The sequence below is a fragment of the Myotis nattereri genome, assembly GCF_964212035.1.
Source record: "Myotis nattereri genome assembly, chromosome: 8".
Taxonomy (NCBI): domain Eukaryota; kingdom Metazoa; phylum Chordata; class Mammalia; order Chiroptera; family Vespertilionidae; genus Myotis; species Myotis nattereri.
Window position 1 is genome coordinate 68,084,489 of NC_138083.1, and position 16,166 is coordinate 68,100,654.

At 40.8% G+C, this 16,166-nt stretch overlaps 1 protein-coding gene across 1 annotated transcript in view; it reads right to left on the minus strand.

Annotated features, from left to right (window-relative positions):
• The window catches only part of NCOA3 (nuclear receptor coactivator 3), a 107,857-nt gene that overhangs the window by 17,757 nt on the left and 73,934 nt on the right, over positions 1-16,166 (minus strand). The window contains exons 3-14 of the mRNA XM_081097774.1: positions 14,069-14,173; positions 12,992-13,164; positions 12,198-12,298; positions 9,280-9,454; positions 8,284-8,472; positions 8,013-8,114; positions 5,175-5,315; positions 4,758-4,905; positions 3,662-4,050; positions 2,614-3,482; positions 1,514-1,649; positions 312-506 (exon numbers count right to left, since the gene is read on the minus strand). Of these exons, the coding sequence (XP_080953900.1) occupies positions 312-506; positions 1,514-1,649; positions 2,614-3,482; positions 3,662-4,050; positions 4,758-4,905; positions 5,175-5,315; positions 8,013-8,114; positions 8,284-8,472; positions 9,280-9,454; positions 12,198-12,298; positions 12,992-13,164; positions 14,069-14,154 (2,704 nt within the window). The 5' untranslated portion in view covers positions 14,155-14,173. The remainder of the gene's footprint in view (positions 1-311; positions 507-1,513; positions 1,650-2,613; positions 3,483-3,661; positions 4,051-4,757; positions 4,906-5,174; positions 5,316-8,012; positions 8,115-8,283; positions 8,473-9,279; positions 9,455-12,197; positions 12,299-12,991; positions 13,165-14,068; positions 14,174-16,166) is intronic.

Genomic DNA, 16,166 nt, shown 5'->3' on the forward strand with positions numbered 1-16,166 from the left:
AACATCAGCCAGGACAAAACAGTACTTCGTCATCCTAAGAAGAGGGCTAGCAAGTTATGAAGACATTTTTCATGGGTCACTATGTATTCAATTACAGGTTAGAAAATGTCTTAGACCAAAAACCTCCTGAAGAGTTTAAATAACCAAGACATAGATTAAATGAAGGAAATACTCATGAAAGAAACATTTATGCTACTACTTTTATTCAAAAACCTATTACTTAATCCCAGTTACTTAACTGGTTTTAAGTATTAAATTTGCTTTTCCCAAAAGAAAATTTTAATCACAAATACTAATTAGAAATAACATACCCATATTTGAACCATAATTTTCCTGACTATCCATCATTCTTGGATTCCCACCCAACACGGGTTGCTTTGGTAACATGGGGAAAGCAGTGATATTCTTTACTGGAGGACTTGAGCCAACAGAAACAGGGCTATCTAGAGACACTGCTCGGTTGTATGGAGGACGAATGGACTGAACAGACTGTGGACTCCTCAAACCTGTTGTAAACACAGAAGCACAATACATATAAATATCCTCTGATGATTCAATACATGAATAATCAAGAATAAGACATAAATACAATACCACCCACCCAAGAATGTCTTTCTTACTAAAACAAACACTGTCCTCCTTTACAATATAAACACTAAATTTAAAAAATTTAAAAAACTTGTATTCCAAGCAAAGTAGAAACAGGAGTCTCCATGTTGGCTGAAGTAGTGGGCAATGATCTATAGCCTGATATGGTCATTCCTATTTCACTTTACTTAATACTGAAAATGTTACCAATGTTTAAAGGTTCTTCCCTTATGTCTATATATTAAATGGCTTCTCTGTTTAAAATTTTACAAGTAGGTATAACCAGGTAAGTTGCCTTCTAATCAAACAAGGAATGAAACAAAAAATTTCCTAACCTTTTTCTTTTTTCCCCAGTCTATTTCATTAATCTGATTATCCATTTCAGTTTAGGAAATAGTGCTAGTGAAAATGAATAACCACCATTCAGATAACTGTGAATTATTCTTTTTCAATTGATACATACAATATATCTGTATTAAATTGATGAATAAGGAAAAGACATGGCTATAGAAGAGAAGCTGGGACCAGCAAACACCAAATAAGAAAAGTCTTATAATTAATGACAAGATTCCATAAGTATCGAAGTACAGGTTTTGAGCTACAATTTTGGTTGCTTTTTAATCTGATTCTCTGTGCCTAGAAAAATACATGCCCTAGCAACTACTATTCATCTGGACCAATCAAAGATGAACATTTTCCTGAAAGTGCCACAACTACTGGCATCATATTAGTTTAAAAATTGGAAATTTTTTTAAAATAGGAAAATGTCCCAAAAGTTTCTAAAAACATGTAATTACAAATTAGTATGAGAAACTCAGAGGCATTTTGAAGTTACATATGCCAGCTGGACGCTAGTCTTAATGTAAGAGTACATGCAATATGCAAAAAAAGTTTAAAAGGCAGCAAGAATAAAATTCTTTCTTACCCAGAGAATTAGTTCCTTGAAACATTTGTTGCTTGGTTCCCAGATTATTACCATTTGTGGATACGGAATTATTGTAAAAGTCAGAACTAGTCAGATCCCCAAGAATAGCATCTAGATTATCCAAATCTCCAGATCCCTGAAAATAAAATTTTAAAGATTAACCTATGTACATTACTAGATATATAGGTATAACCATAGTCATTGGAAGAAAATAAATAAAATGGGTGAACAAGTAAAATACAATGGTCACCTGAAACGGTAACTCTCAACTTAAAGGCTGGCTACTTATGACCTCCCCTAGTCTTCTTCCATGAAAGAACAATATAAACTATTAAGACAAATCCCTGGTTTTGGAGCTGCTTTCAAAGGAGCATTTCCTTAATTTGCAGTAGATAATTAATTCTCAAACTGTAGAACGTTTCCCAGCTAACTTTAGTCAGGATCAGTAGCAGACACAGAGGTCTGCATCTACACATACCTTCTGAAAACAAGTATGATTAATAAAAGCAACAAGCTGATATTCAACACAGTATTCATAGGCATGCTTTAAAAGGAGCTTTTGGTCAATAAGTTTGGAGAATACTAGGTTAAATAAAGTTAAATAACAGTAGGACTTTTCCAAGACTTTAATTTTCTCAGGCACATATTAACGTCTCCCAGAATAGTGTTCCTCAAGTAAAGTTTAGGAAGTGCTTATATAGAATGTGATCGTGTACATAAAATGTGATTTTAGGTAAAAATCAAAATGCTGTTGCTTAATATAAATCCACACCCCCCACTCCGCTGGTTTCTTTCTACTATGCCCTAATGACCCAATCTGCTCATTCTAACAATAAACATCTCCATGAAAAATTTCAAATTGGCTGGTAACAAGTTTTAGTCACATTTTAAAATATATAATCTGATATTTCTAAATTGCATCATAATACACTTTACTGATGCCTAAAAGAATTACAAAGAAATGATAGCTCAAGATAAACTTCCATTAAATAAACATAAAATACAAGATAAGAATTTGTGTATAAAACATTGTCTTTCTAACACAGAAATGCAAGGCTGAAACACAATGACTAAGCTGGAATATATAGAAAACGAATTACCTCTTCATTTGCTTCTGTCTTAATTTTAGCGTCTTTCTCTTGGCTCGAGCTAGGCACGGTGGAGCTGCTGCACTGACTCATTTTGTTGTCTACTCCCTCCACTTTGGGCTGTACTTCTTTAGAGAGTGTGTCACTAGGATCGTCCCTGTCTAGCAGGTATCTGAGCAGGGCATTATTTTCCTTCTTCTTAGGACTTAGTTGCTCCTGCTTGACGTTTCCTTCCGCACAGAATGTTGCACTGCTAGTGTCTTTTCCAGTGGCTTCTGCGGTAATCTTGGCCACTTCAGCTGGTGAATTGCCATTCTGCAGCAATTTGTGCAAAATCCGGTGCTTCTCTTGCAGCAGTGACCCATGCATATTGGATGTGGAGGACACTCCTCCAGACGTTGAAGAGGAGACCCCAGAGGGGCTGGTGACACTAATGGAAGAGTCTTTACAACTTGAATCCAGGGGGGAGTTGGTCAAAGAGGAATGACCCCGGTCATCAGAAGAACAGGTAAGTAACTGCAGTAATTTTTTATGACCTTTGCTTTCCAGAGGACCCCTCTGATTCTCTGATCCTTCAACACTGCTCTCCTTACTGTCTTTGTCGTTGAGGTGATCCCTGCTATTTGACTGACACATTGAACTCTCCACTGGATTCTGGTCACAATACAAGCTTAAGGGACTTTTTGAATCCTGACTGTTCACTTTACTTGGTTGAGTTATATTCATATTGGGAGAGTTGTCCAATTTAGGGCCTGGTGAAGACAAAGTAGATAAAAGAGACGTCCCCACACCCTCACTGATAGCTTGAAGGGCACTGAGCGAGCTGCTGGAAAAGCTGTGGCTCCCAGTATTGCCCGAAGATCCAATAGGAGAGTGCACACCTGGATTTGGGGAAAAATGAGGAAAAGAAATAGACTATCAAATGCCGTAAAACAAAATACCACTTAACTCTTCAGAGTTTCTATTATAAAATAAATTAACTTCATAAGAATTACAATGGTCTGGAAAGAAAGGGATTTCTGAAAAAGAAAAAAAGAAAAGGAAATGCCAACAGGAATACCTGCAACAGGAGAAAACTGATGTGAGGCCATCTTCGGACTCCCGCGGTTACGAGGAGAAATCATGATATTCTGCTGGTTGGAGCCAAGACCAGGACTCCCATGTGGGGGGCTACTCATGTTGAGACCATAGTTGTTGTTCTGGTAGGAAGATGGTGACTGCATGGCTGGCCCAGGGTTCATTGTGGCTATGTTACTGGAAGCCCCATACCTAGCTCCACTCATTTGCCCTGTGGTGCCAGGGTCAGCCAAGCCATAGGCCCTGCTGTTCAGCATCTGTAAGCCTTGGTTTGGTGACATGCTCATGCCACCTACCGAATTACATCCAGCCGCTGGAGGTCTAATGCCTTGTCCAACAGGATTTGGGTTCTGTCTATACCCATTCTGTTCCCTGCAAAAAAAAGAAAAAACTGACTGGCATGCATTAAAGCCCTGAATCAGATTTTCTAAAAAGGATGAAGTGCCCAGGAATTTAACTTCTTAGGCATCATTCTGATACCTAGGGACAATTCCAATCTAGATATTGATCATTTATTAACCTAATGATATACTTTTTAATAAGCCACAAAATCTAAATGAGTGACACCACCACAGCACAGCAAAGGGCCAATAGCTATGTTAACTGGAACCTCAGCAAGGCTCTGCTTGAGTTGCTGTCCACCTCGGTGTTAACCTGGAGATGCCAGCAAACTGCTCGATAATTAGTGATACTCCTCCAAGTGTTGTTCATTTACCATTAGCAACAGCAATAGTAACTATTCTTAAAGTCTACCTTCAAATTTTAAATTCGACCTTAGAGCAATTTAATATGTCATTGAAAATGAAAGGTAACAGAGGTAGTCAGATTTTATTTGCTCTTTTATCCACTAGCCTTCCCGGTTCCAAGATTTCCCAGGAAATAATTATTAATGAATAAATACCATTTTCACATTAAAATACAACCTTAAAGAAAACATATAATCTAGGAATCTAAACTTACTGGTAAATCCAACATCCTTCTTGCTTTTACTCTTGTTAAATTTTCTCTCTTTACATTAATAAAACATCTTGAGAACACTGATGCATTTAATATGAGAATATACAGTTATCTATCATTACCTCTGAAGAAAGTGGGTTGAGACAAAACCATGACGATCATTTGTTACAGGATTTCGGAAGAGTTTGCTTTTTGTTTGCGCAGTCACTATAGTTCCATCGGCCAAAGAGAATCGATACACTGGAGTTTCTGCATGCCCATGAATATAAGCTGTTGGGGAAAATACCCTGTTACTAATAACTACAATTACAAACAGATACATATAGAAAAGAAATATACTTCAAATGCAACATTTTCAAAATCGAGTGAAAGACTGGATCTGCACCAAAATTATGAGCAGGCTAAACTAAGAATGCTCAAGAATAATTTTCCTATCCCACAGGCACAAAACAACAACTACGGTCATGTTTGTACTTCTACTTTATAGCATGCCAAACAGAATGACAACAATATTAAGAATCTTCCTTAAAATTCTTTACCTTCTTGATAGTGACGTTTCTGAGACCATGACTGCCCATCATTAAGACTAAAAAATCTCTGGATACACCTTCGAATTATATCTTCAAAGCCAGGTCTCATAGAGGATCTCAGTGAATTTGTATCTATATTGACAAGTTTTCCTATTAAACAGAAAATAAGAATTTAAATCCAACCAGCAAGTATTTACTGGTTGCATATTACATGGCTTCCCACTAAAAAAATAAAGACACTAAATCTTTGTTCCATCTTTGATCCAAATTTCCGCTGTATCCAAACCTTTTCTCTTTAACCAGTTAACTGCCACGTGTCCAAAATAGAAACCATCCCCACATGCCATGATATTTTGAATTTAATTTTAAAAAATCAATTTGCAATGAATATTACAAAATAAATATATTACAATTCGGGTGTTCTCGAATATTTTCAGCTGAAAATTCTCACACAAAAAAATGATTTTAAAGTTGGTCAGGGCTGCCACTTAGGGAAAACATTTTTTTATAGATGTGCGTGGCATGTGAGGAAGGTCCACCACTTGCGACTACAGATGCTTATGGCATACAATGGGTTAAAAACACAGTCCTTCAGGAAACTCTTACATTAAATGTTTTGCTATACCCTATCTAATAAAAGAGAAACATGGTAATTGTTGTACGACCGCTACCCTTCCCATTGGCTAATCAGCGAGATATGCAAATTAACGGCCAGCCAAGATGGCGGCCGGCAGCCAGGCAGCTTGAAACTAACACAAGGCTTGCTTGCTTCAGTGACAGAGGACTGCAACGTTCCCCGCCTGCCTTGCCGGCCTCTGAGCTTGCAGTTTAAAAAACACTGTAACAAATATAGAAGCTAAACAAAACCCAGAAACCAGCTTTCAGAGAGCTGGGATCTCAGAGCTGGAGTTGATATTTCGATTATAGAACCGAAACAAACCAGATACCTGTTTTCAGCAGCTGAGGCCTCACATATGGAGCCAAGCCTCAGAGCTAAAGCTGGCCCAGAATAAAAAAGAAAAAAAGGAGCAGTTGGGAGCTTCAGTCCCAGCCTGAAAACAGCCCTCAGCCCCTCACCCAGACTGGCCAGGCACCCCAGTGGGGACCTCCACCCTGAAGGGTGTGTGACCAGCTGCAAACAGCCATCATCCCCTCACCCAGGCTGGCCAGGCAGCCCAGTGGGGACTCCCACCCTGATCCAGGACACCCTTCAGGGCAAACCAGCTGGCCCCCACCCATGCACCAGGCCTCTATCCTATATAGTAAAAGGGTAATATGCCTCCCAGCACTGGGATCAGCGGAGCCACGAGGCCTCCTGGCACCGGGATCAGCATGACAGGGGGCAGCGCCCAAATCCCCTGATCACCCTGCGGCTGTGTGTGTGACAGGGGAGGGGCCACAACCTCCCTATCGGCCCTGCTCTGTTCGTGACAGGGGAAGGTGCTCCAACCCCCTGATCGGCCCTGCTCTGTGCCTGATAGGGGGGAGCTCCCCAACCCCCTGATCACCCTGCGGCTCTGTGTGTGACAGGGTGCGGCGCCCCAACCCCCCCACCCCACGGGCCCTGCTCTGTGTGTGACAGGGTAGAGCCATAACCTCCCCATCGGCCCTGCCCTGAGTGTGAGAGTGGCGGCACCCCAACCCCCTGATCGGCCCTGCTCTGTGCGTGACAGGGGGGAGCTCCCCAACCCCCTGATGGGCCCTGCTCTGTGCGTGACAGGGGGTGGCACCGCAACCTCCCCATCGACCCTGCCTTGAGTGTGATAGGGGCGGTGCCCCAACCCCCCAATCGGCCCTACCCTGAGCATGACCAGGGACTGCACCTAGGGATTGGGCCTGCCCTCTGCCACCCGGGAGCAGGCCTAAGCCAGCAGGTCATTATCTCCCGAGGGGTCCCAGACTGCGAGAGGGCACAGGCCGGGCTGAGGTACCCCCCCCCTCCCCCCCGAGTGCACAAATTTTTGTGCACCAGGCCTCTAGTCTATACTAATAAAAGGGTAATATGCTAATTAGACCAGGAGACCTTCCAGACATCCTTCCGGACAAAGCCATGGTGGCGGGGCAGAGGCGGTTAAGGGTGAGCAGGCGGGCAAGGGGGGGGGACAATTGGGGGCGAGCAGGCTGGCTGATAGAATGGTTAGAGGCAATGAGGCAGGCAGGCAGGTGAGTGGTTCGGGGCCAGCAGTCCCAGATTGTGAGAGCGATGTCCGACTGCCGGCAGGTGGACATCCCCAGAGGGGTCCCAGATTGGAGAGGGTGCAGGAATTTGTGTACTAGGCCACTAGTAGACTATAAGAGTGTATCACATATCTCTTTCTACTTTCTGAATGTACAGAAAGTTACATGTCACCTCAGGTTCATTTTCATTTAAAGGAAAAAAAATAACACCTACCAATAAAATTGTTCACATCTTAAGATACTATCCCTGCAACTATGATCCAAGAGAAAATACCTGCCTAAACAGTTAGTAGGGACAATTCTTTCTATCTGAGAGGTGACTGCATTTTTGAACACTTAAAATCTAATAAACAAGGTTAACCAAGTACTCAAATCTGAAAGTTTGACAACTTTTGCTTAATATCAAATACACTAGAGATAAAATATATACAACTCAAATATGTTAAAAAATTAAAGTAGATTTCATGATAGTCCTTAAAAACTAGCTACGCCTTTTCAAAATTTGTAGTGAATTTCTCTCAGGGCTGTATAAGAAATACAGGAAATAATCCATGCAAAGCATTCATTACACTGGGTACCGCCTGACAGTACAGGCAGTAGAAACAGTTAACTTTTCTAAACATTTCCTAAATGAACAAAATGTATATATGCAATACACCAAGTTTTTACCTGAAAGATCATGTCTAGTAATAAAGCTCTCAGGGTTTGATGGAAATGCTCTTTCTCCTGTAGTAATGCGGCGTGCCACACAGATCATACAGGATTGCAAATCTACAATAAAATTTAACCAGGTAAGAAATCTATATAATCATTAAATATAGCTGTTCAATAGGTAAGAACATGAAATTCAGTAGGAAGAATCGTAACAATGGAAATTATAAAACTACAAGTTTGGCTGTTATGTGTTTCATAAACATCACAAATATGTAATCACTCTTACCTTCCCCTTCCTCCATCATAGCTCGTGGCTGAGACAGGGCAAAGCACTGCATGGTTTCATATCTCTGGCGCATTTCAGGACTAGTGTTCATGTCTTCCACAGTATCATGTGGTGTTTTCATCAACATACGGCAATTAAATGTATGGCTTTTTTGTCTCTGGGTCTCATTTGTCCAGGTAACTCCATTAACTTTGGAAAATAAATTTTAAAAGTTGGCAACTCAGTCTATGACCATCATCAAGAACTCAAGCTATATTTTCTCATTACACACATTTTCCTCAGTAAGGGCTACAACTAACATTTCAAGGTGGCAATACAGTAGAGTTTCCCCTTACCCAGTTTCAGTTACCCACGGTCCAAAACTCTTAAGTGAAAAATTCCAGAAATCAATAATTCGTAAGTTTTAAATTGCATTCCATCCCGCCCTACCCTGCTGGGACACGAATCATCCTTTGTCCTGCATATTCACACTGTACAGTCTACCCACCTGTTAGTCACTTCACAGCTATCTCCGTTATCAGATCTAGTGTCTCAGCAGCAGTACTTGTGTTCAAGTAACCCTTACTTTACTTAGTAATGGCCCCAAAGTGCAAGAGTAGTGATACTGGTAATTTGGATATGCCAAAGAGAAGATATAAAATGCTTCCTTTAAGTGAAAAATTTATTGCGTATGTATAGAAAAAAATAACATAGTATATATAATGATTGGCACTATCCACAGCTTGATATCCACTGGGGGTCTTGGATCACATCCCCTGAGGATAAAGGGGAGCTATTGTACATAAAACACTAAAATAATTTTAACTAAAACAGAAACTTCACTGTATATTTTGGTCATATGAAATGTATACCATATTCTAAATTCACCAAGATCATATTTGAAAATTTTACTATTAACCACTTGCCTTTCTACACAAAAGGTACACTTAATTTTCTAAGAATGGTCAAGAAAAAAAAATTTTCAGCTTATTTAGAAAATACATATTAAAGGCCTACCTGTAGATTTTGGTAAGTTTTTAAGGAAATCCTTTCTATCTTCTTCATGCAAGATATTATAGACACTTGTGTTAACCAGGTCCTCTTGCTTATATTGCAGATATTGTGTGACATTTTCTGACACAAATACAATGTTTCCATCACGATTCACCACAAACAGGAAACCATCCAATGCCTAAAGTGGGATATGTTAATATTGGGTATTATGGAATGTACCATATCCCTACTAAAGTTCATATGTTGAACCCCTAACCCTCAATGAAGACAGGGCTTTTGGGAGGTAATAAGGTTAACTAAAGTTATAAGGTAGGGTTCTAATCAAATATGACTGGTGTCCTTACAAAGAGAGAGAAATCAGTGATGCACACACAGAGAGAGAAGGCCATGTGAGGGCACAGTTAGAAGGCAGCCATCTACACAAGCCAAGGAGAGAGGTCTCAGAAGAAACCAAGCCTACTGACCCTGATCTTGAATTTTCAGCCTCCAAAATTGTAAGAAATAAATTTCTACTATTTAATCCACCCAATCTGTAGTATTTTATTATGGCAGCCTAGCAGATTAAGACACAGGCCTTGGTGCTGAGTAGAATTTGGAAAAAAAACAAAAAGCTACTATCAGCCACCATTTCTACTAACATTAGGTTCAGGGCTATATATATATATATATATATATATATATATATATATATCTCCTATCTAATAAAAGAGAAACATGGTAATTAGCGTACGACCGCTACCCTTCCCATTGGCTAATCAGGGCAATATGCAAATTAACTGCCAGCCAAGATGGCGGCCGGCAGCCAGGCAGCTTAAAGCGAACATGAGGCTTGCTTGCTTCAGTGACGGAGGACTCCAACGTTCCCCACCTGAGTTGCCGGCCTCTGAGCTGCAACTCTAAGCAACTATGTTACAAATATAGAAGCTAAACAAAACCCCAGAAACCTGCTATAGTCCGCCAGGCTTCAGCCAGCAGTATCGCAACATTGTTTCAAATACAGAAGGTAAACAAAGGCCAGAAACCTGCTTTCAGCAGCGGAGGCCTAAGAGCTGGAGCCAAGCCTCAAAGCTAAAGCTGGCCAAGAATTTAAAAAAAAAAAAAAAAAAGGAGCGGTTGGGAGCTTCAGTCACCCGTCAGCCTGATAACAGCCCTCAGCCCCTCTCCCAGACTGGCCAGGCACCCCAGTGGGGACCCCCACCCTGAAGAGTGTGTGACCAACTGCAAACAGCCATCATCCCCTCACCCAGACTGGCCAGGCACCCCAGTGGGGACCCCCACCCTGATCCAGGACACCCTTCAGGGCAAACCAGAAGGCCTCACCCGTGCACCAGGCCTCTATCCTATATAGTAAAAGGGTAATATGCCTCCCGGCACCAGGATCAGCGTGACAGGGGGCAGCGCCCAAACCCCCTGATCGCCCTGCGGCTCTGTGTGTGACAGGAGGCGGGGCCACAACCTCCTTATCGGCCCTGCTCTGTTCGTGATGGGAAGGCGCCCAAACCCCCTGATCAGCCCTGCTCTGTGCCTGATAGGGGAGCTCCCCAACCCTCTGATCGCCCTGCGGCTCTGTGTGTGACAGGGTGCGGCACCCCAACCCCCTGATCGGCCCTGCTCTGTGTGTGACGGGGTAGAGCCATAACCTCCCCATCGGCCCTGCCCTGAGTGTGAGAGTGGCAGCGCCCCAACCCCCTGATCGGCCCTGCTCTGTGGGTGATAGAGGGCAGCGCCCCAACCCCCACCCCACGGGCCCTGCTCTGTGTGTGATGGGGTAGAGCCATACCCTCCCCATTGGCCCTGCCCTGAGTGTGACAGTGGCGGCGCCCCAATCCCCTGATCCGCCCTGCTCTGTGTGTGACAGGGGGCGGTGCCCCAACCCCCTGATCGGCCCTGCTCTGTGTGTGACAGGAGGGAGCTCCCCAACCCCCTGATGGGCCCTGCTCTGTGTGTGACAGGGTACGGAGCCCCAACTCCCCTGATGGGCCCTGTTCTGTGCGTGACAGGGGGCAGCGCCTCAACCCCGATTGGCCCTGCTCTGTGACAGGGGGTGGCGCCACAACCTCCCCATCGACCCTGCCTTGAGTGTAACAGGGCACGGTGCCCCAACCCCCCAATCGGCCCTACCCTGAGCATGACTGAGGGTGGCATCGCAACCTCCCAATCCGCCCTGCTCTGTGCATGACAGGGGGCGGTGCCCCAACTCCCCAATCAGCCCTGCTCTGAGCCCGACCAGGGGCTGCACCTAGGGAATCGGCCTGCCCTCTGCCACCCGGGAGCAGGCCTAAGCCAGCAGGTCGTTATCTCCCGATGGGTCCCAGACTGCGAGAGGGCACAGGCCGGGCTGAGGGACCCCCCTCCCCTCCGAGGGCACAAATTTTGTGCACTGGGCCTCTAGTATATATATATAAAAGCCTGAGCAACCGTTCGACCATTCAACCGGTAGCTATGACGCTCACTGACCACCAGGAGGCAGACGTTCAATTCACAGGCATAGAAATATGGAACAGACTGATGAATCTCAGAGGGAAGGGGGGAGAGGGGAGGGCAGGAAGAGATTAACCAAAGATCTTATATGCATACTAGAGGCATATGATCAATCATGCAAAAATGCACAAAAAAGTCTGAGGTAAAATATGCCCTAATATTAACTTTGAAATTATGCATTACCTTTCCTCTCTTGCTTTTTTATATTTTTGTTTACTTTCTCAGTTTGCAACTATATTTTTATAAGGAGATGCTCCTCTTCCCCTGCAGGCCTTCTGAGTTATATATTGTAAATATAAGAGCATTTTTCCATCATATTCAAAATACTAAGTTCTGTCTCATAAAAAGAAATGTCTTTCTATTCTCATTCCCTAACTAAAATTTCAACAGTTTTTTAAAAATAAAAACAGCTTCCTGGATAGCTAAAGCCATATACTTGCCTGAAGTAAAAGTGGTCCTAAGGAGTCTTTATCAATAACCCCCTGTCCTGTAGAAGATACATCAGCTTTCTGAACATCATCATCATTAGAAATAGCTTTTCCTAAAAAGACAGAAAACATTACTACAAAAAGCACATTTACTAGTGATAGATTAAATCCACCTTCAAATAGTCCCCAGAACAAAGAGAGACACACGTGCATATGCACATACACAATATTTCCTGATATGAAAATGACACTATAATTTTTACATGTTAAAATTAAACTTCAGCCAAAACCGGTTTGGCTCAGTGGATAGAGCGTCAGCCTGCGGACTGAGAGGTCCCGGGTTCGATTCCGGTCAAGGGCATGTACCTGGGTTGCGGGCACATCCCCGGTGGGGGATGTGCAGGAGGCAGCTGATCGATGTTTCTCTCTCATCAATGTTTCTAACTCTATCTCTCTCCCTTCCTCTCTGTGAAAAATCAATAAAATATATTTAAAAAAGAAAAAATTAAACTTCAGAATTACCCAGGAGGGTAGAAGATAAAGATACCCTAAATTTTCTTTCATTACTAAATGTACTACTATCCCATGGCTTCCTGAAAAAGAACTAACATTTGACAGAGAGAGCAACACTGGCCTTCTTCCAATTCTCTGTTAATAGTCCTAAAGAGTAAAACTGGTCAACGCATTTATCCATTCCCACAATTATTAGCAACCCCCACCTAAGCAACAAGGAAACAAAAAGACAAATGTAAACAATTAACAAGTTCCTTCTATAAGACTTGAGTGTTTTTCTTACTTTGTATTACCTTGCTCTTTTATTTGGCGGATCTGTCTTACTGTTTCCTTCAAAATTGCACATTTATCTGGTTTGACGTTGAAATTGTCAATATCACTAAGATTAGCAGATATCAGTTCAGCCAATTCTTCAATGTATTTACTCTCCTGCTCCCGTCTCCACTTTTCACCACTGCAGGTAAGACTAAGAAGAGGGGGGGAGGGGGGGACATGAAATACCTATCACAAAAGAGCTATAAGCAGAATCAGTCCCTACACAACACCATTACCTTCCTATGTAAATAAACTAAATCCAGACAATAAAACTATCAAAACATTGTGCTGAGAAGTGGTACAATATAGCATAAATTCATGTAAACCTAAATTCAAATCTACCTTTTTGTTAGCCCAGTAGCCTTGGGCAGAATTAATCTCAGTTTCATCAATCTGGAGATTGGGGTTAAGTATTAATAATGAGGTTTCATAAATTGTAGATTGTTTTTATTTGCAACTATCATATTAAAACTCAAATGATGCTGACCTTGGTAAATACTTAAAAGGCTACAGAGTATCACTGCATAAAATGCAGCATTTTATTTCTATTTTTTAAACTTCTAACTACATTCAGGAAACAGATGAAGCCTTAGAAATGCCAAAATATCAACTAATAACATGTTCTTAAAAAATATTTAAAATTCTTATTTATAATAATCTCAGTTATCTGTTCCTAACTACTACCTCTTCCGTTGAGAAATGCTTCTTACAGTATCACCCTGTTAGTATAATATTCTCGCTTCTATCTGAATCAGCAATAAAGCCTCTATTACATCATAAAGATGTCCATCTCATCACTGTACCACTCCACTTACTATAAAGCAAAATAACAATATTAAAGCAAAGACAAAAACCAAAAATATCTAACCAGAGAATGCAAACAACAAAAAGTTGGCGGGAAAATAAAGGAGACATATGTAATACTCTTTGTAATACTTTAAACAATAAAACAATTTTTTTAAAAAAATTGAAATGTTATCTTTAAACTAAAAAAAATAAATAAATAAGAGTAGGAGAGGAAACCTTGGTGAAGCATCAGAAAATAAATTGCCTACCCTTGTCCTGGGGTATCACATGGCAATTTGCGCTTTCGTGAATCAGGGACCAGTGGATCCAAGGAGTTTTCTCCTAATCCACTCATCGTGAATATACATCAGCAACTAAGAAAGAATAATAAGATAAAAACGTTAAAAAATATCCATGACTCTATAAAGGTATTATATGCCTGAATGACTGCACATCATGTAATTCAGAACTATTTTCTCTAACTAGTTAGATAATTCTCAATATTCTTTTTTTAAGATTTTTTAAAATTGATTTTTATAGAGAGAGAAGAAAGGAGAGGGAGAGAAAGAAACATTGATGTGAGAGTGCAACATCAATCAGCTGCCTCCTGCATGCTCCCTACTGGGGATTGAGCCCACAACCCAGGTATGTGCTCTGACCAAGAATCAAACTAACAACCTTTAGGTGCATGGGACGACGTCCAACCAACTGAGCAACATGGGCCAGGGTTTGAGATTCCTTATAGCATATCAATGAGTACGCTGAAGACAACCTCAGCGTTCATATGCCAGTCTGATTACACAGTACGCCCAGCCCCAAGAGAGAAATGCTTCTCCAGTGCTACCAAAAATGAGTACACTGAACACCTCACAAGGAATTAGGCATCTTCTTCATACTTAATAACAAGACAAAGAGACCACCAATTCTTCAATTGATAAAATCCTGAATTGTATTTATTTCCAAGTAAGCACAAATAAGAGCGTATCATTTGGTAAGAAATGTTCCAATGATAAAAGCCTAAATTATATCAAGCTGTCTTCAAGGTAGCACATTTTTTTCTTTAGATTATTTCATTAATATTTATCATCCAATGTGTTTTACTCCTGTTACTTCAAAATAAACCTAGATTGTATAAATACTAGTAACATGTAAACTCCATTCTGCTTAGGTGCACAATAATTAAACTCAAGGGGGAAGGGGAGATAGACTTTTTTTTTTTAATATATTTCTTTATTGATTTCAGAGAGGAAGGGAGAAGGAGAGATTGAGATAGAAACATCAATGATAAGAGAGAATCATTGATTGGCTGCCTCCTGCACACCCCCACTGGGGATCAAGCCTGCAACCCAAGCATGTGCCCTTGGCTGGAATTGAACCCGGGACCCTTCAGTCCGCAGGCCAAGGCTCTATCCACTGAGCCAAGCCAGCTAGGGCGGGGAGATAGACTTTTATAAGATCTACAAAGGAAAATTATTTTTATATTAACTGATGGAAATATAATATGCTTTGATTAAAGTTTCACTAATAAAGAAAATAAATGTAGGGCATTTCTTGTGGAAAAAAGAAACAGATTTTAACTGGGGAGCACATAATTTTAAGACCTCTACTAAACCTTAACTTACTAAGAATTTTTTGTCCTAAACTCTTGTTTAGGAAAGTAATCATTGTTCTAAAGAATTCCAAGTCAACCAAACATCCAAACTATTTTTTCTTAACATGTTAAAATGCATCTTGTAGTCTATCTACATTCTGAGACATACATTTTCAAGGACATAAATTTCCGCTAGGTGGCACAATACTACCAAGAAGGGAGATTAAATGTAAATGTAAAATTTCTCATAAGATGCTGACCAGACTTAAAATATGTAGCTTTTTAAAAATCAAAATTACTTGATCATTAATCAGGAGTTCTAGATTACACCATTGTCTTAACAGATGCTCTAAGTATGAAATAAATATCAACAAAATTCATTCTACCTATAATTTTGGTAGAAAAATAAAAAGGCTGAAAAGCTAAGATGTTTTAAAAACTTGGTGGATTTTTTCCCCTCACAACATTAAGTTACAATAAAGGAACAAAAAAGAACTGAAAATAGCTTTGATTAAAAGTTGCTTAATGCTATGATTTTAAAGCATACTCAGAATACAATCCAATCACAGAAGCCTTTCAAGCCCCAGACAGTGCAGTACAGAAAATGACTACAGTGGACTTTTCATTGAATCAGAATCTAAAGGCCCAAAGTGTATTCAATACGAACTCAACTGTGTAGATATTTGAGCCTTTTTGCAATTATTTTTCTTATATGAAATGTTTCTATGAGTTAATGTTTCTAAGAGTTAATCTATACTATTTAAATATATGAATTA